The 21214-nt window shown below is 48.2% G+C and overlaps 1 protein-coding gene across 3 annotated transcripts in view; it reads left to right on the top strand.

Annotated features, from left to right (window-relative positions):
* LOC119450264 (choline/ethanolamine kinase) overlaps positions 1-21214 on the top strand; it is a 128318-nt gene that overhangs the window by 34308 nt on the left and 72796 nt on the right. The window contains exon 1 of one of the 3 annotated variants that reach the window (XM_049665752.1): positions 2960-3345. The exons of the other annotated variants lie outside the window; for them this stretch is intronic. Within the exon in view, the coding sequence (XP_049521709.1) occupies positions 3128-3345 (218 nt within the window). The 5' untranslated portion in view covers positions 2960-3127. Of the gene's footprint in view, positions 1-2959; positions 3346-21214 lie in introns of those variants that run through there. 3 annotated transcript variants of the gene reach the window in all.

Raw genomic sequence — 21214 nt, 5'->3', positions numbered from 1 at the left:
TCATAATTTCATTTTGGCTCGTGAAAGCCAGATTTTTTTCTTACATTTTATTAAGTTTTTGCGTTTATAATTGGTGCACGTGTAACGTTGACAGCTCGGTATAATTAGCGCGGGTTCTTAAAACTGCTCCATAGCACACGGACTGGTATGTGAATACTGACGCTGCACCCATCGTCGGATTTTGTCACAATCCCTTTCATTTTCCACCGATTTCCAACAAGATCTGATGCAAACTGTCCGCCAGAACACCCACCTATCAGAACCAGACTAAACATCTGGCGCGAAGCTTTGCGCACTGCGGCCAATCCCTGTCCGGCAGTAACGGGTCCTGTAAACTAATCTGCTAGAAGGATGGACACCTTTGTTCGCACTGTGCTCAAGCCAATAAGTGAGAGCACATTCTATATAGTCAAAGTAAAGTTAATTCATTCCTTATTTTCGCTCTTCGTAATTGCCTCGGATGCCCCCGCGCCGTTATTACACTGATATTGATGGATTTATATAAATATTCCATTACAGATTGACCACTCGGCGCGACTATATATATATATATATATATATATATATATATATATATATATATATATATATATATATAGTGATAAGAAGGGAGAAAGGGCAATGAAATTGATCGTTACAAAATGCTGCCTCGGAATCATGTTTTTTTTTTTTTTTCAAGCTGAGATGAAGTGACCCATCCCAGGTTGTTTTCTACGTGCTATATGTGTAGAGTTATGGGTTTGCCTCCGAGGCTCTAAGGTGTGTGAATCAGCGGAAGAGAAGCAAGAACGCTGAAGAGACACTTGCCCTACGGGCGCACGGCCTGCAATCCGGATAATTAATGTCGTTGTACAAGATGTTGAGCACGCTGTGGAAGCGGAAGAGCGCTGTTTTCTGGGCCACTCGATGGGGGGCCCCTTATCTTGCAACCTTCGCTTACAAGGCTGCGCTGGCAGGATTCTCGGCACTCGCTAGGAAGCAATGACCTGTACAACATTACCTCGCTCGTTGGCCTCAATTCAAACGGGAGCGTTGTTGAACCAACTATATCGGCTCGTAGCACTTGCACTTCGCGACATGCAGCGAGCACATTATCTGCCGTGCGTTGTTGAAAGTGAAACATGCCATAGCAAGTTATGCTTAGGTTTTACTCTGGTTCGTGAAACCTTTTGTCTGAAGCCTCTTTTGCGTAATATGTGCCTTCGATATATGCACTCTAAACTTTACTTGCGAGAGCAAGTTATACTTGGTGTTTGTGCCTCTTATGTGCCATTTTGTCCTAAAACTCTTTTGTGTCACCTGTCTTCACGCAAAAGAAAAGAAAAGAAAAAGAAAAAAAAAAGAAACTCATACAGAAAAGGCAGAAAAAAGGTGTTCTCCGAGATTTCGGAGGCAACCACCATCCTTCACCGAGTCCATATATTGCGCCTCAATACGTCGCCGCAAACACAGAGGTTTCCACGTGGCGCGTAGGCGGGTATACTCCATAGGATTTTGCAAGCACACTCTGCAAGTAGTGGAAGCAGTCCAGCTATCGCTTACTTCTCACTTGGTGACTTCAATGTCGTCCTCTAAAGAAGCTCCTCGTAAGGAGAAAGTGACAGAAGTCCGCTGTGCTTATTGTGAAACTCACACAAGGGAGTCGCAGTGTCACGCCTCCGTCAAGTGTATACGTTTCATTGAGATCGTACGTCTTGACTTCTGCACAGAACCCATTAACTTCAAATGGAGAATCCAAAACGGACCCGTAGGGTTATAACGTGGTTGACACAATATATGTACGCGCTCCCTCAATACGCTCGTTGTTGCAGCTTGGCAACGTGACTGGGGAAAGAAGACGGATGGCTCGATTGTCTCCAGCACCGATGACCGAGCTCGCGCGTGGCATGTCACTGGCGTCTGGGAAGGACTCAAAGCGCAAGCAGCAGCAAGGGGCTTCTCGCTGCAGCTGCGTGCCGCGCAGGCGCGCGTTCGCGAGAACTCGACAGCATCGGGGCAACGGATGCTCCGACGTATACGCCAGCTTCCTCCGCGCGCTTGCATAACGCCCGCAAGTGGTCGTAAATGGGTCACGATTGGCCATCACACGCTTCGTAAGGCCACCGGCCTCCTCGGCCAGCCGAAACCGGCCCGTTCGCGCGTCACGTCGCCGGTTCGGGGGGAGCGCTGACGTCGATTGTTGGCCTGTGCATGGTTGCGGTTGGTAGCGTCGCGTTCGGTGGGTGCTGGCGGTGCCACCGTGTCGTGTTGAACGAAACCCTATACGTGACGTCGTACATAAGGCGTCGTCGAAGCGAAAGCGTCGCGCGCAGTCTTCTTCTGTGCACAGCTGTTCAAGACGTCGTTCTCGTCGCCTTCCAGAGAAGCGGCTTGCGCCACCCTCACTGAGTACCCCGGAAGAGAGCCGTCGCCTTTCCCATTTTACGGCTCAAAACCGGCCCGCCGCCGCCGTCGAGAGAAAACTGGTGCGTGTGATTGCACGCAGCTCTGTCGCCGCTGCAGGTGTATATCTACCTATCTCAACGACTCGGAGTGCGAAGAAGCTGCAGCCACCCGCTCCCTGCTCCTGCGAACGGACCCTTGCTTGTTGCTGTGCGACGCGCCTCCAGCCGCGCCCGAGGAGAGCTGCGCGCTAGCGCAGTCTGTCGCTTAGCGATTACACGGTGATTTGTTGCACCGCCGCCGACACTCCTTTGGCTTCGAGCCGCAGTTTGTGGTGAAAGAACTACTTCGAGAGATTCGCGCTCACTGAGAATCCGATCTGGACGTGTTCCTTAATGCCAGCGTGAAAAAGATCTGGGAGACCAGGGATCGGCTTCCTGACTTCAGCGTCTCCGTGTCGGTGCTGTGACGTCGTCGCATTGGGAAAGTGTGAACATCGGTAGTGCGATTTCGTTGGACAAAAAGTGCGGCGCCACTGAGCCTCGAACGATTGTTTCACAAACTAAAGTGGAATTACGCCCCGAAGAAGCGCTATACCGACTGTCCCGTTTGAGCGTCCGCCGATTCATCCATCAACTCCGTCGCACGCTGTGTCGCCGTACGCGCTCCGAGTCACAGGGGTCGTCGCCGTCGCCGCCGCTGCTGCATCGCGCCTGCACTTCCTCGCCCCGTGTTCGAGCTCGCCATGGCTCCGGTTGCGGAAGCGCTGCTTCCCTCTTGGGTCCGCGTCGCTCGCCGCGCGGCCGGCCCGAGGACGCCGGCCGCGGTGCGCTTCGTGCGTCCCATCATGGGTCCGTGCAGGCCGACGCCGAACTCGCCGTGGACCGCCGAGAGCCGCGCGCTGTGGGCATCTCTCAGCGGTGGAAACACCGCAGGCGGCAGCGCAAGGGGCCGTCCCGCTGGGTGAGACGCTGGCGGCGCAGCCATCGATGTATGTGGCTTCTAAGTTAACTGCCAAATGTGCACGCCATTCGAGAGGCCCAGCTTGCTGCAATGTCATTTGCGTTGGTATTCCGCTGCGCTCACTCCCTGAGTAGTGTTGCGTGAATGTTCCAAACGACACAGCATCCTCGAGATGACAGGCCTGATCGACCAACAAGGGTCTTGCGCGTTTGCGTCGTCACATAGCATTTTACATATAGCAGTTACATAGATTTCCTAAAGTGCAGCGCATAAATGCGGAGATTGAGGAGGAGATGCACAGATAGAACTGACCAGGCAACATATAACTATTCAGACGTGATTTCGTAAAACATTTATTAAAAGGGTGGCCTCTTCGGTAAATTCTCCTTGCAGAGGAAGTAAGGCAAGGAAGGATTCCTGTGCGACACTGAACGATAGATCGAACGGATGCTGCGAGAACAGAAGTGTCGTAAAAGAGACAGTTAGCTGTGTAACCAGTTCGGACTATTGCTCCTCGAAAACATTTTTTTGCACTTTTTCAGTGATAAGAATATGGAGCAAGGAAATGAAGGTCAAAGTTTCAGTTTTGATTTTCGCACCCATACCGCTGCGCCAATGATGTCATCGTGACGTCAAGAATTCCAAAACATTTTTCTCGTATTTGCGTCATCGTTGGGCCGAAGGAACTGTAAAAGTCACGACGTCGAGTTCTCGTTTGCTTTCGGTGCGATGCAATGTTCTCAAACATTGACCTAGCCCATAGGAGACGCTGCTAAAATCTGTGACGTCATAAAGAACACGTGAGGGAACTTATAGATGATGTCACATCTCGCGTTTCGTTCTTACGTGTATTCTGCCATACAAGGACTCCTCCGCTGAAGAGCGGCCTAATTGGTAATAATTGGAAATGTAAGATACTAATATGGCATAACTCAATATTTATAGTTCGTTAATTAGACTCCTGTTTTGAGAGAATGAGTATGACTCAGCGCGCAATGGCATGAGTCAAGCTGCAGTTCTCAAAACGACCGCTGCGCAAGTAAGCAGCGCGTATTTCTTATCTGATAGCTGATGTGGTTTCTAAGCGAAGATGAATAAAGTACGTAGACGAACGAAGCGTAAAGCACTAGTAGTATGCCAGAGTTATTCCCATGCATGCTTGTTCTCATCGCATTTACATAAGGCGGCACGCATCTTACCTAGATGAACAAAAATACGTAACTACCGTGTGAACTGATGCAGATGTAATGCATCTAAAGTTGCTTTTCTTTCGTTTCGGCGTGTAGATACAGAAAACACACACACACATGTGCGCAGAATACGGAAAAAAAATTGGCAGCCGATCCACGAAGTGAATGCTGATGATGGAGCGAAGCTCCTTGGACGAATTACGGCTGCTGCTCGAGCTTTCGCTTCGGGGTCTTGCTGCCGTTACCGGCGTGCTGCTGCTTCTCATGCTCGTAGCTTGGGGTTAGCTTCGCGGCGTTGCCGTTGGGCTGCCGCATCTCGTTCTCGAAGTGTAGGATCAGAGTCACGACGTTCTGCGAACGGTTCTGCGCATGACGTCGTGCGCTTGCTTGGAGAGGGGTTTCGGATCGGCGCCGGCGCAGCGCAACACCTGTGAGCGGTCGGTATGCGCGCTGCGTGCGCGACGGGGATCTACGACGACGACGGCGACAACGGACATCTTGAGAGCCTAAGGAGCTTCGCTCCTAAAAAAAATTACAGTGACGTTTCACTTCGTGAACGCGGGTTACGCGCGAGCGTATGGGTTTCATTACCATATAATTGCGATAGCAATTATACGCACACTCCAGGCTCATTTCTGCCGTCGTGGTTGCCGCTATGTTCCGTGTGAAGTCCAAGGGCGATAACGTCGTCGCCGCGCGCCGTATGCTGTATGTGCAAGTAAAAGCGTGCGAGCGTAAGCCGGCGATCGCGGCTTAATTTCGCGCACGCAAGGGATGGAAGCGGGAAGGAAGCGTGCCGACTTGCGTCGCACGCAAGGCTCCGGAGGGAGGATAGGGAGGGGGCGGGGCGCGTTCTATTCCGAGCGGCCCCGGCGCCCGCGCGGGCCGCTGTATCTTGAAAGCCATCTGCGTCGGGGACACAGTTCGCCATGCGCTGTGTTTTCGCGGCTTATTTCGCGTTGATGCGAAACGCAGCACGAAAATCAATTCACTCGCTGCCGCGCCTCATCACTCCATCGTTTTTACAGCGAGTTTCCGTGATCATCGAGTGAGATGTGTCCATGTTTGCATGTGCGCGCGTGACAACATGCTTGTTCTACTATCCTTACTTAGTAACGACGTCCACTAATTTCCTATCGCAACCGATGCTTCGCCTTTCGGGCGAAACTGCGACTTTTTTGTTACGACCTTGACGCTGCGACGGCAATGTCACCAGTTTTTCTTTACCGCAACCAATCATTTATTATTATTATTATTATTATTATTATTATTATTATTATTATTATTATTATTATTATTATTATTATTATTATTATTAAACTGTTATCACATGTGCCAAACAGTTATTTTTATACTCAGCAGACCCACAGCAGACTTCTCTGCACACACACCCGTAATGCGAGAAAGTAAGCTTTCAAGGCGGCCTGACGAGAACAGTTTTCTCTCTGATCAATTTTGTTTATATTGTTCCTTATCACTTATAAAGCTACCACTCATTTATATTTGCACTATTATAACGATTAAATGTCTAAACTTCACAAATTACGCATTTTTGCGCAGATACAAGGCATTACACTTTTCGCGTGATTCGCGTGACAGATTTTGCTGGTGTACAGAGAGAGAGAGAAGTTTAATGATACGAAATGCAGAGAGGTCGGCGACTTTGGAGAAGCCTTGTTGCGAGAAGAAAAATTCGACTCTCCTCGTTTTGGGATACGCGGTCCAGGGGGTTCCGTGAGAGGGCATCGGCGATGTTGTTGAGCCCCCCAGCACGGTGGCGCACATCAACATCGTACTCTTGGAGCGTGATAATCCATGGGGCAAACTTATGCTTCAGCTGCTGCTTTGAAAACATCCATGTTAATGCAGCATTATCGGTCACGACTGTGAACTTGCGGCCAAAAATATAGTGCCGGAATTTATCACCCACACTCGCCAAAGAATGCTCGCGAATTAAAATACCAGGGTTTAACTGACGTTTCGGCCAGGGAACGGCCTTCACTTCAACGGATGCCAGTCCCCAGCCGAAACAACGTTTGTAATGTTATATGTCGTGCGTCTTCCTTATATATATATATATATATAGAAGGGATAACGAGAAAATACACTTACGATTACGACACTCCCTCATGCGAAATTTGAGCGCAGCTCTATACGTGTATATCTTTCGCGATATATTGTCTGGCGCAGCAAATCTGTGTCATGCGGCACGTTGCAAACGGAGCGAAGTGTGGCGCGACTGCCTCGCTTATCTGGAAATCGCGAGAGCCAGCGCGTGGGCGCGATTCACAACAGCCGCCGGCGCCGACAGACTTCCCAGACGACGACGCGCGCTACTCTGGCGCCATCCCGTAGCCATCGTCGCCGCACTACGCTTTTCTTCTCACGCTTTCGCCATACCCTCTTCAGCTTTCCGCCTCGTGGTTCCGCTTCACCCTCCTCTCCGCTTTCCTCCTCGCGTCTTTTATCCCTCGCGGCGTTCCGCGTTCGCTCTTTCATCCTTCGCTGCGCTCGTTCGCTCGGTTACGAGGGACGCCGACGCTCGCCGTAGGATTGGAGAGCTGCGCTCTAAAAAGCCAATAGACAACGAAGCCAAGGAAAGCATAGATCAAATGAGCTGCTGTGGTTGAAATTAAAATGAAGAGAGGATTGAAAAAAGGGAAATTAATGCGGGCGAAAAGATAACGTGCCGCCGGTAGGATCCGAACTTACAACCTCTGCATTACGCGAGCTTTGCACTACCAGTTGCGCTATGGCGACGGCTATCAATTTATAAAGTGAAGCACAAGATGAAAGGATTGCGTCAGTATAGAGGAGGCAAAAAAGACAAAAAGCAAGTAGGCAAGAAATTGCAGTTTCGCCTGGAAGGCGAAGCATTGATTGCGATAGCAAACTACTAAACAGCTATAAGAAGTAAGGTTATCTATAAGTAAGGCTATTTTGTTTGATGTGTGCCATACTAGGGCCTACCTACATGACTAAATGTGATTCTACGTGACAGACGGTTTCGTCACAACTCTCACAGGCCACTGAAGTTGTGTCGTTCACTTTTTGTGTACTTTATTGGCGCTGATAAAGCCAACTTTAAGCAGTGTGGTGAAGCCAACTTTTTTTTTAATTAAACAAGTTTTTATGGGTGTTCAACAAATAAATACATTATTCTGTTTGTACTTTGGGCATTTATTTAATGTGCCGATTCAATCAAGCGCATCGAAAATGTTGGCAATTTGGAAACTTTTTTTCAAAAATAACTCGCGAGGTTAAGGGTTAAAGATATGTGAACTCAAAGCAAATAAGTGTAGCTGCAACACAGAGCATTAGTTTCCTTGCTTCATCGACGACTTCAGCCACTCCAACAACGTATTTTATGGTTTCAGACCTACTTACCTACACAAGTGGACAAAGTGCATGCGTCTTTGGTAAAATACAGCACTCGAAATGCACAACTAGACGAACGAAAATTAACTGGTAACCTAAAGAAACAAAGGTGAACCATTACTTATTCACGAGCAGGTAGCTTCATGCTCAGGTGGCTCATGAAACCGTATGCTGTGCCAAGAGTCTTACTGAAACAAGGGTGGCGACCGTCATGTGCAGTGCCTCGGGGAAATGTATACAGCACTACGGCAGTACCTGCTTTCCTGTTTTTGATCATGCCACATCAACCGATTAATCACGATTAAATCATTCACCAAAAAACAGGAATGTTATAATTGCCCTGCACAATGCACTACTGGTAATAAGCTCACCTCCAGCGCTTGTCGAATGGGTACCGCAGTGCTAGAGCTGACCAGCCGAAAGGGTGGGACCGAGCCCCTGCTTAAAAAATGGAGGGTACATTCGTACAAACAGTTTGTGACATGATTTCGACATCCTTATCGCGAACCACCTAGGCGTTATTACGTATTTTCTGTACCTCCGCGGCTCAGAAAGCGGTACGTGCACTTAACTGCTGCTCCTGAAGTCGAGAGACCTCAGTGAGAGCGACTGTATTTAGTTACGATGTGTACCTCCAGATGAGGTGATAGCCTTGTAGTGTTCTCTCTCCTTTCTTTCTTTTCATCCTCTAACTGCTCATAGAGTGGCAATTAAACCAGACGTGCGTCTAGTTGACCTTACCTTCACTTTTAGCTATCTCTCTCTCTCTCTCTCTCTCTCTCTCTGTACCATCACCCGCATAAATGTATAAAAGCATGCAAATCGTAGCATATTTGAAATATTGCCAAAAATGTCTATGTCTTTATGCAAAAATGAAAATGCGCACGAAAGAAGAAAACGAAAAAAAAAATTCCAGGAGCTTCACATATCTACCGAACAGCCGACTACCACAGATGCACCCATGCACTGCGGAGCGATCGACGGGAGGAAATTTTCGTTACAACGATGAGTACATAGCAGAGGGCAAAAGTTATAACTTTTGCCCTCTGCTATGTACTTATCGTCTATAGACGCGATAGTTACAAAGCTCAACTCCAGTATTCAAACCGTCTTCGCCGTGTCGAACGCCCACTCCATCTCATGAGAGCAGCCACTCGACGGCTACGTTATCGATAAAAGCGAGATATACCTAACGCTTGCATGTACGCAGCAGAAGACACCCCCCCCCCCCTCCCCACCCCCGCCACGCCTCGTTGTTGTACCGTCATCTCAACGGCAACTGCGTGGCTTGTGCGTACACTCGTTTTTCTCGAGTGTTTGTTTCTCCTGCTTGGCCTCGCACTAGATGACCTGCCGTCTGTGATCATTGCACAGTGGCCGACGTCGATACGGCGAACACTGGATTGATAAGATAGTGGGCACTGACCTCAGCGTTTCATAGCTGGCGCCGGTTCTGACCCGCTGTCACTCCGCTGAAGAAATCACAAAAGAGAAAGAGAGAGAGAAAAAAAAACGACGCCGCTGCGAGATGATGCAATGACGCGGAGTTAAAATACAAAGCGGCGTTGGCGTGAAATGAATAGCCATTTATAGAGGAGATGCTGGCGAAACGATTGCACAGCCAGTGGCATAGCCTGCCTTCTTTCTTTTCTTTATTCTGTTAAAGTGGTGCGAAAGAAGGGCATTGTTTTGCCGGTTTGGTGCAGTTTTGGGCGAGGAGAGAGAGGGAAAGGTGCGATTTTGCGTATGTATACGTGTGTGCATTGGGAGTAGGGAGTGACAAATATAAGTCACTCCCTCGCTTCCGTCAAGGTAGGCTAATAATTGCTTTCACTACAATTTGCCCCTAGAAAAGTGAACACGAAGCTTCATAGATACAGATGCTCAGAAAAGGGCATTTTAACGCAAAGACTAATTATAACAAAGCAGACAAGCACTTAATTTCCGGTAAAGTATTAAGCCTAGTCTTCCAACAACGACGTTGGCAATGCGACGTCTGTTATGATGATCTTTCTTTATAGTAAATAGGGGAGAAGCAGCAGTGAACGAACGCAGACGAACACCCTTCCTCCTTCCCCTCCACGCACACAAAAGAATAAAAAACTCAGTGCCCTTCCACTCTGTGAATAAGGACGCACGACCTGCGAAGTTGTTACGTGTTCTTATAAAATGACGAAGTTATATATACATATGCAATTAAAGCATCAATACGAAGACGCCTTACTCCACCTTAATCGACCTTAATCCCCCTAATCTACCTTAAGACACATTAATCAGCCTCAATCCACTTTAATCCACCCTTGTCCTCCTTCATCCTTCTTAATCCACCTTAGTCGACCTTAATCCACCTTAATGCGCCCTAATCCACCTTAATCCTCCTTAATACACATTAATCCACCTTATTCGACCTTCATCAGACTTAATCCACCCTAATCCACCTTAACTGGTGGATTGGTGGGTAGACTACCTCCGCCGCGGGTCGGCCCGGTATTGTACTATACTCGGGATCGGCCCACTGTTTTCTCTGTCGACGCGACTTTTTTTCTACACAACCTGTCGGCGCACGCACTTTTGGTCAGAACCTAGCCATATACAGCTTCGCTGTAAAAGCAGAGAAGAAAAAGGCGCATAAAGGCATTGGAATGTGTGGGATAGTGTCACAAGTCTCGAAGGCCAAGTTGGCGAAGTCGTGGAATCCAGCATGATGCAAGACAACATGCGCAATAATAATATTGCCCCAGACACTCAAAGAAACTCGAAAGGACTTTCCGGTGACAGCGAGCGCCGGTCAAAGGCCGTTTTCATCCACGAGCTCTTTCTCGAGGTGGCAACAACGGTGGGGACGGGAGCAGTTGCACTTATTACACTGTGTAATGCACATCACAGTGACTTCCTCCTCCAGTCTATATATAGTTGAAATACCTCGCTCGCTCCAGCCTTGCTGAGCAAGAGCCGTCAAATCAAGATCTCGTGGCAGGCAACTCAAGCTTCGGTAAGGCATGAAACGGCGCCGCGGACACAGTGATAACGCTTTCCTCCTCCTCCTCCTGCTCTTCTTCCTCCTCGGAATATTCAGGGAAGCAACACACGCCCAAGCGCGGGCGACGATAACCCGCTAGCCACGCGCGTGGCAATGCCGTCGCGTTGTCGGCTATACACGGAAAACTACCGGACGTACCCGCGAGTCGGGGTGGAGTGCGCGCATACTCCGTCTCGCCCTGCTGCAAGAGATTAGGCATTTCGGTCTAACCGCCGCGTGTACCGACGAACGTGTTGTTTACTACTTAGGAAGGAGGTGGTGGTGGGGGGGGGGGGACTTGCCTCTAAGCACGCACCATCACGCTGTGGAAGCTTCGATAAGTCGCTCTCCGGGTTCGTGATCAAGTTTATCGGACGGTATACGGGATAGGTTATGTAAACAGCGGCATCCTTTATCCCCAAGATTCCGAAGACGTTGGCCAGCACCGAGACAGCGCAACTAACGGACACGACCGTGACAAGGGTGAAGCAAGCAAGCAAGCAAGCAAGCTTCGTCACTATCATATCAACGAAGTCACGAGTTTAAAGGAGTGCCCGCTGACCGTATGCTATGTACACAACAGCCGAGAAGAGTGATGTCAGTCGGCGAACTGTAGAATACGCCTGCAGCATACTGCGCACACACTCCGCGAATGGAGGTCACGCTTGGTCACCAAACTTCGCCATTTGCAGTGAAAGAGGCGGCGTGCCTCTCACTTCTTTACCGATTTGGCCGCTTGCAACAACACAGAACACAACGCCTGGTTATGCGTCATGCACCGTCCTGGCTATTGCATGAACGATGCATATCAAGGTGTACTCGGGAACGTTCGGAAGTTACCAGTGCATTTTTGACATGATAACTCGTAAACGTTCAAAACGGTTACTAGGTTCTGAAGCCTGAGCAGGAGTCCCATTGGCAACGGTTACTCCTTTCTGTATTTTAACGCGATAGCGTTAAGGGCCCCGTGTCGCAGAAAATCCGGCGTCGGTGTCGGCGTCGGCGTAAGCATCGGCGTCTGGCGGAAATAATCATGCCGAACCACATCATCCCGAATCACCCCGACCGGGCGGGCCCTTCGCGTGGCGCAAGGCGTTTGTGAACAAAAATTGAATTTCTCAAAGTAAAATCCGTCAGAAAAATCGTAACGTACGACTTAACCACAACCTACAGACGTGATAGCGTCGAATTGTAATTTGAATATACGAGAAAAAAAGCCTGATAAGCAGCCAGGTATCTTTGAATGCTATCGCGTTCCACTCTCTAAGGCGAAGCTTAAGCGTCCTCCAATTCTGATGGTGTTTCGCTGTACTTTGGTTCTAAGCAACATTCAGGGGAATATTGAAAATCGAGCCTTTCTAAATTTTGATCGGGCCCCATGTCGCAGAAGATACGGTGTCGGTATTGGCGTCAACGGCGTCCAATAACGCTGTCGCGTTCCACTCCTAAAGGGGAAGCTTAAGCGTACTCTAAGTTTTTAGTAACTGTCATTAAAGCTACGGTTACTAAGTACAGTTACTAACACTCTAGTGACGTACGTATGTCACAACCACTTAATAACCGATAGCCAGTCAATAATATACCACTTTTTTTTTCAAGGAGTGTTTCTTGACGAATGGTGGCGATTTAGCGGTAAATGCGAGAGAAATGCGTTAGCATTACGTCGCAGCTCTTTGGGGACCCGGATCTATGATTTAAACCGCGTTCACCACATTGCAAGTGTTGTTCAAGTGCTCACCCTTTCACTCGACACATGTCCTGCCTGTTCGACGTGCAACTTACGGTGGTCCGGAGCAGACCATCGTATATATATATATATATATATATATATATATATATATATATATATATATATATATATATATATATATATATGTGTGTATCAACGAGAATAAAGAAAACCTAGGGGCCCGATTTTTATTAGTCATATCATAAAAAGGCAACAGACAATGAAACCAAGGACAGCATAGGGGTAATTATCCGTAGTTCGTAACTGAATTAAAGAAATTATAAATTAATCGAAATGAAAGCGAATGAAAAAGTCACTCGCCGTTCCACTGCTGTGAAGGTGGATTACCAGCGAAGCAGTTTAGCGCACGAGATAGAGGTGACACAGAATTTAGATCAAAGGTATGAGCAAATGTTATTTCTCTTGAGCGGCGACGGCGGTCATCCCGAAGAAAAACACACGCACACACACTTTTATTTTTATCGGCGGTCTTGATCGGCGGCATACATTCGCGTGGAAGACTACCGCCACCATCGGGAGCCGGAGGAAACTAGACACGCGCGACGGGACCGCCACGCCGGGAGAGCGGAAGGAAACCAGGCACGCAAACGCTTGGAACGACGACAATAGGAGGGCGGTGCGAGCGTACACATGGCCAACGCGGGTCGCACAGCGGCAAATCTTTGAGAAGCCCTTATTATCTACATGAGAGTCTACTCATTTTGAAAATGGTGCCCATTGATAACTAATGTACTGAAAATGCATACGCAAGTGGTGGGACGTATAAGCGTTTGCATAGAATGAAGCGATTTTGCATCAAGCACGGGAGCTGAGTTATTGCACACGCAGATCTGTTGACGGACACGAAAAATGTATAGAACCCTAGCCATAGACAGCTTAGCTGTAAAAACAACTGGCCGCAGGTGGGATACGAACCAATGTCTCCGCATTACGGGCGGGGCCGTTTTCTGTTCCACTTTCTGGGGTACTTATGTTTATCTGCTAGAAGTAACCTTGGGAGTGTTAGCCAGCGCCACCACTGACGGCCTTGGCGGCGGATATGGAACATCTTTTCTGCCGCAGGCGTCACTTCTACCTGAACTTTTTGTGCGAGAGCAACTGGTCAATAAACTCACACATGCTAGCTAAAGGCATCACAGCTGCCGGATTCGAGACCCTCGCTATGTAATGAACGAGAATAAACTAAACCGAGGGGCCCGATATTTATTAGTCATATCATAAAAAGGCAGCAAGCAATGAAACCAAGGACAGCATAGGGGTAATTATCCGCAGTTCTGAGGTATATATATATATATATATATATATATATATATATATATATACACGCCTCATGACCGGCATTCCACACTTTTTTTTTCACTTTGACATTCCTCATGCTAACGCATTAAAAACGAGGCGCCCAGGTGGAGCAAACACGGGCACAACGTTATACAAGGAAACCCGAAGACAGGACAAAATGGCGTGAACGTACGACACAGACACTATCAACAGCACGGTTATTCAAAGAGACTGAAATACGACATTGCGAACGCAAGTAGCTTTAGGCACAGTAACGCAAATCATTGTTTGAAAGCACAACCCTACATAAAACGTATTTAACGGATCGTACAGGAGAACAAACAACTATTAAAAAAAGAAAACTAATAACTGACGGAGAAACTGGCAATATACCTCATTAGAGACGATCTTACGACTACTACGAACCAGTTAACAAGAAGAACAAAAGAGCAATAAATATTTTAGCAAAGCCCAGGTGCGCGGCAATTTTGCGTGTATTCGCGGGCTTCTTCCACGCTCGGAAAAACACTTTTGTGTAGCACGTATTGAGCAACAGAAAGCGGTATAGAGAGTTATTCATATTGCTCTACAATTTTCTCATTGACACTTTCACCTGATTATAATATTTGAGAAGTTGATTAATTAATTAAGACTAATTACGTGATTAGGCGGAATGCAAAAAATAACCGGAGTATCTCCAAGCAGCGGCGAACAACATCGCCTTGGTTCTGTACATCTACGATGCATTTTCATATTTTTAAATCTTGGTGCATGATAATTGGGACACCCTGTACATACGTATATTTTTTTTTTCGCTCGCCAACACACAATCTACGAGCAACCCGTCTACAGAATGCGTCTATTTCAGGCTGACTCCATAAATCGCGTACTGCTGCTCCGCGAGACGAACGGGGCGCGCAGACATTCCCCGACTCCCGAGACGACCGACTGTCGAGCTGCAGGCCGAGCTTCCTCGACGGTCCACCCGAGCCCCTACGTCTGAGAAACCGGAAGGAGTGTTGTGTGTCCGCCGAAGGCACGGCTCCCGGGGCCCATCTCTGGCCGCCGTGGCTTTACGCTCACATTTCAGCACCCGCGGACATGGCGGCGCGCTTGCTTTTTTGTACATGGGCACTTCGGGTGGTACGTGACTTATCTCACGCTCGGGCGAGAGTCGCACACGACTCGCACGTCTACGGCGGTTTGGCTTCAACAAGGAATTTCACTACCAGAGCTTGCTTAAAAATATTTCGGACACTGCGAGCTCGTATACTGTTGATTTAGAGAAAAAAAGAAAGAAGAAAATGAAGGCAGCGGGTTCAACCATGGCTACATCCGGTTTGCTACCCTACGCCGAAGGAGATGACAGACCTATAGGCGTCATGAAAATGCGAACGACAAACGACCGAGAATGCGCTCGCAAACAACAGGGGGCGTTTGTCGATCGACAACGTTTAACGTCCAGAACCGTCACTGGGTTCTGGACATGAGACGCCGTATAGCGGAAGGCTCCGGATTAATTTTGACGAGCTGGAGTTCTTCAATGTGTGCCCAAAGCTCGGTACACGATCTTAAAGCCTGAGTCAGCAAGCGAACCCGCTACCTTGTGCCCAGCAGCATAACGTCATAGTCACCGCCAGGTGCGCAGGGACACTAAACTGTTTACCTCGCATCCAGAGGCGTTTGCAAAGTCAAGGCGTCTTCGAGGCCCGCAGCAGCGCTCTAGTGCGCTGATATAGTCAAGTTTTTCGGCCTTTTTTTTTTTAAGTGGTAAGCTTTTGCCGACCGCCTCACCGGCTTCAACAAGCCCCGAGAGAGTTTTGGGGAGTCGAATCTATAGGTGCTAATTTACATAGGACGTGCCCTGTAGTTTCGTCGGATCAGCAAGTGTTGCAGGCGGTGCTGTAAATTATTCATCTAGGGAAACATAATCATCACTCACTTTATGCCCCACTGTAACACGGAGGCTATAATTCCTCTTCTTCCGCACTCGTTTTTATTGACGCTGTTCAAATGATAATACGATACCTAATAGGCAACTAGCGCACTGGTAATACATAATCGACGAGTGCGCAAACACGATTAAAGAGGCTGCACAACAGGGAAGCGCTGTTCATAATTCATAATTATAGTGGCTCCATACTATTACACTGGAAACTATTAGAAAGCATACACACATACCATAAAGCATACTTAAAACAATTCAGAGCCCTGCCACTATGTGAATTTGGAAGACCAGCGAAGCTGTTGGTTTTGTTTAATTATATATACATTTTTTTTTTCAATTTGGTGCATGGTTATGTTAAATGGTTGAAAAGACACAACAGATAACTTCGTTGCGTCGCCGTGTGCCGTATGCTGTATGTGCGAGGGAGAGCGAGTTTAGGCGACTAGGTTCACACCACCTTGCACCATCGGCCGCAGCACGTTGGGCCGCCGCGCGTTCGGCTTCTCGTCGCTTTCTTCTCGCCGGTTGTTGATTGGCGCGCTCTTCCTCTTCGGAGCGAGCGACACGGATCTCACCCACACTGAGTCCAAGGGGCAACTGATGACGTCGCTAGGGAAATGGATATATGTCAAGAGAGAATAATGAGACACAGCTACTGGTTGGTAGACTCTTCGGTTTCATCACTGACGTTTCGACACGCATCGTCATAGACTAGCGTTTGGGCAACAGCGTTCATCGCTCCGGCGCATTGTTTTTTTTTTTTTTTTTTTTTTGGGGGGGGGGGGGGGGGGAGTCTCACGTGTGACAACGGTAGTTCAAGGGCGCGTTGCAGGTCCCCGATCCCACAGGGGTATGTGCTATTGAGCTTGGACCCTTTCTGCACTATCACCAGGATCGGCCCACTTTTTTCTAATCGTTGTTCTACGCGTCGTTTTGTCCGCGGACACGATCCGCCAGAACCTAGCCATGCATATACAGCTTCGCTGTAAAAAAAAGCGACAACCACGTATGTGGTAACGTTAAGGACACGTATGCGTGAAACGGTGTTATCGCCTCAATGCATCAATAACACACGTATATTGTTTGTGGCATGGTACGGAAAGGAAGGCGGTACAAAAAAAGTGACACAAAAAGAACTATAAGGACAACTAGCTTGCCCCCGCGAAGCGTATGAGGTGCCGAGATTTCCTGCTAAGTGCGGAGCAGGTAATTAGCAGTAAATCTAATAACTGCTAATTTCCCTGCTAATTGCGGAGAAGGCCCCGTCTCTATCCGCATGACTTATAAGCTGAGCTGAGCACAAGGAGCAACAGAAAGTCGAGCAGTGTTTGAAGAACTCAAACTATCCGCAGGTGAATTAAAAAAAAAAAAAAAAACGGCAAAGCTTGCATTAGGCCGCGCACAGCTCGAGACACAGCGAAGCTGGCCGATCGAAAACTTTTCCGACTGAAAAGTTGAGATCGGAAAAGGCTTGTTCTCCCTTTTCCTGGCCGAGTATTCTGGATCTGCTCGTCGCTGTCGTTCTCGTACAGCGGCAAGCCTCGCTGCACGATGCGCTGATTCTTCTTCGGGAGTACGTACTTTCTTTCGGTGTCCCATGGCTGCATCTGAATGAGCGTCGCCGCACAACGGTTCACATAGCCGTTGCCCGCTGTCGGCGCATGCGCAGTACTCAGTGTCTGCGGCGGTAGGCGTGGCTTATCGCCAGCTGCGGCACGGCAGAGCTCGGCTACGGCAAGGAGAAAAGCGTGACGTCACACAATCTGCGGCACGGCGGTAGCGCGACGGAACTCGGTTGCGCGAGGTGGCTCCGTCGCTCGGCGTGGCTTAGCTTGGCGGTAGCAGCTGCGTGGTTGTCGCTACTCCGCATGCGCGGCTTTGCATGACGTCACGAGATTATGCCAAGTGTTCTAGTAGCTGCGGCGTCGCTGGTTGCCATGGCTACGGCGCGGCTGGCTTTTTGTGAAACGCGCACTTTTTACGGCTGGCTTAAACAGCTTCGCTGTTAAAGGTTATTGGTGTCGGGAATGCATACGAACGAAGGGTGATGACCATTTTCAACGCGCATTCAAAGCCACTTGCACTTTTACTTGGACGCTTGAATCGTGTTAACGTTTGAGGAGCTTGTCGAGTACTTGGTCGCAGACCAACTGGATAAGCTCTCTCAAAGGAGGCGCTTCGATATAAATAACGCTGCAGGGGGGGGGGGGGGGGGGGGGAATGGTTGGCTAAAGATCCAAAAGATTAGCTATACGCTTATGCAAACGTTCAAGGAGGTGCAAGGCGAAAACAGCGCATGGAAGCACGTAAAACAAAAGGTGGCATAGTCGCAGAGCTCTAATAGTGACAAGGCAGAGGTGCAGCTGACTGATCACGGCGGCGGCAAAGGTCAAGGAGCTGAAACAAAACCCAAGTTCAAGGGCTGCTTCCCGCGTGGCTCTATATGTGGCATCAGGAGTGGAATTGTCTTCGTATATAGGGCAACGAACGTTGAAAGACCCGAGTGCAAAGGGCGGGAGGCTTGTCGGCGAGCGTTTCGGTACAGACAGCCAGCAGCCGCGGCCACATGCTTGTATACTTTTATACTAAAAGGATAAGCGAATTGATCCAATCTTGGATACACAGGAGCGGAAAGTAGCGTTGCGTGACAGCATTGCTTCACCCGTGATCGTATACAGCAGGACGTTGATCGACCTAACTTCTGCGTTCGGGGATAAGGCCAACGCAAAGCTCGCACTGGTGGCTCTACTGGCAATGCCCAGCGAATGTGGCGTGTTCGCAGACATAAAGGAGGCAGTACGGGTGTAGTACCGGTGTTAACGGACAGTCTGACTATACGGCTGACCATATACGGGGTTTTAGGAAGCTCTGTTCGACGGTCGGCCCACCATGCATGGATTCGGTCAGGAAACACGAAATCGTTCCCAAGGGCTCTCGTCCATATAGAGTTCATAAAAGCGCAAGCAAAAAATGGGAGAGAGGTCGAAGAACATTTCGAGCTAGGCAGGGCCTCTCCATGACACGGTTTTTTATATGCGCCCCCGTAGGGTGTGTCCCAAAGTGAGACCAGCGCCCAGTAGTGCAGCGCCCAGAAAGCTGATGGCGACAGTTTCGCATTGGAAGTTACGTCTGTTTGTACAATCAAGAATCAAAGGGTAGCGAAACTTTTGTGTAACGTCTAATGAGCACATAATTCGTTGCTGCAGTGTATAAGCTTAAGCTAAAACCTCGCTTACCTAACGTATTCCGCTTTGTTCACGAATGTGCCCTGAGGTAGCGCATTGATTCCAGCGAAGATAGTAGGATACACCGAGTGCAAGTCTGCTGTTCTCTTTAAAACCACCTTCCCTGTTCTTTGTGCGTCTGCGGCAGGCATTGACTGCTCCGTGAAGAAACGCCGTGTCAGACGTCTTGGACTTAAGCAGAATCGGTTTCAAGAGAGAAGTCGTAACAAGTTATTAACAACTAAGGTTAATAATAGCTAGATTAATTAAAAGTGTACAACTATATTTTCCAGCCTGATCTTGATGATCGAGTCAACCTTGTGACTAGTAGCTAGCGCTCCGTATTTGGTAGCACAATCTTCCAACGTGCAGCTTGAATCGATAAGTTGGTAGCACTTTCTGCGGCTTCTGTAATGGCGACGGCCACGTTCCGTTGACTGGAAATCTCACTCTGCGACCTAATTTGCATTCTTTACAATGTGGCGTATAAGCTTGGCGGGTAACGGAAAACCATCTATTGCACATAATCATGTCAAATCGCGGTTTATCGCCCATCAAACCAGATGTAGTCATGGATGAGCACTGCAAGAAACAAACTATAAGTGGCCATGGATATATAGATAACAAACGTTACAGAAAAAAAAAACAAAGGCGAAATTTTCTGCTGTCCTTTCATTTCGCCAGATCTGTTATATCGCCTCGTCTGTACCGCAACAACTCGCCGTGTTTCTAAAACAGCAATATCAGGCCAAGGGCGAAAATAGTATTCTCTGACTTCCAAGTGTGGTGGCTGCATGCATCCCATTAAGCTGCAAGTATATAACGAAAATTGGCGACAGTAAGAGCGCTTAAATGTGATTTACGTAATAACGACAAACATGTGGCTAATGTTGTCCTTGCCACCACTTTATCTTCATTTATAGTAAAATTAAAAGAGTGCAAAAAAGGGCACGGACAAGACGAGCGCTTACTTGATTGCCGCGGAACAGCAAATTAACCTTTCTTTTTCTTCTTGATTTTCTTGTTTTTCTTTTTTTTTCCCTTTCTCGACACAAGCGCTTCTTTCGGCGCGAGCGTTCCAAAATTGAACGTGACCATTTCGAAACCTTAAGCGGTTAAACGATTACACTGGAATTTTTATGAAAAGGTTTCTTTATACCTCAAAAGCATGGGAAAGAAAGAAAGGATACTGCAAGACAGAGTGCTCTCTCTTGTGTATAATTTCTTATTTCCCACGTTCTTGCGCCCAACAAACATTTTTCTAAAAATACCATGACAAGCAAGCCCAAACAGTCACGACGATTACTGGAAGCTAACCACCACTCCGCGTTGGCGCGCAACTAATGAGGTGACGTCACCGTTGTCTGGAAATGACGTTGGTCAGCGTTCGCCGACCTCAACGAAAAGGATCCATCCGCAGTCTCTGCTTTATGCGGGTTGAGACCGGCCGCGATCGAGAGCCCGCCGACTGACGTTGCTGACGCAATATTCTGCGAAGCCGGCAGATGTAATGACCACGTGCCCTGGGAGAAAAATACAGAACTAGATGTATATTGAAGCACAGACCCTTCAACTCCGCGCCGTACATGCGTGTATATAGATATACCCGTATAGATTATAGCTGTCGCGAGGTCGTGGAAATATCGGGGTGTTGCGAGTTCTGCTGCCATTACAGTGGCTGCGTGTGGCACTCTGCATCGGTTGGGAAAGAGAAGTGTCCAAGAACGAATTGGCAGGAAGGACGTATGCGTCAGCTGTAATTTATCCTAGGCCCTATTCTTTATATGCAGTGCAGTTTGGAACCTGGTTGGATTTCACCTCGCGGAGAAACACTATACGTGTACTTGTCACCATGTTTCCCATCATCAGCATTGCCTATGTAGCGGGTGCCCTAATGCAAAATCTGCAACAATGCAGGTTTAGCAACTTCTCTTTGTATTTCGCTCTCCCTCTTTATCACTTCGTTATTTTTTTCTTCCTTCTGCTTTTCCATGACATTCGCTTGTACAAAAATGCACGCAATTGAAAACAAAGAGATCGTTGGCCGTACACCATCGCTCCAGCAATCTTATTTTCAGTAAT

Source organism: Dermacentor silvarum, chromosome 4 (genome assembly GCF_013339745.2).
Source record: "Dermacentor silvarum isolate Dsil-2018 chromosome 4, BIME_Dsil_1.4, whole genome shotgun sequence".
NCBI classification, from domain to species: Eukaryota; Metazoa; Arthropoda; class Arachnida; order Ixodida; family Ixodidae; genus Dermacentor; species Dermacentor silvarum.
Note: the sequence above shows the minus strand (reverse complement) of the source record. Positions and strands in the feature narration are given on the sequence as shown.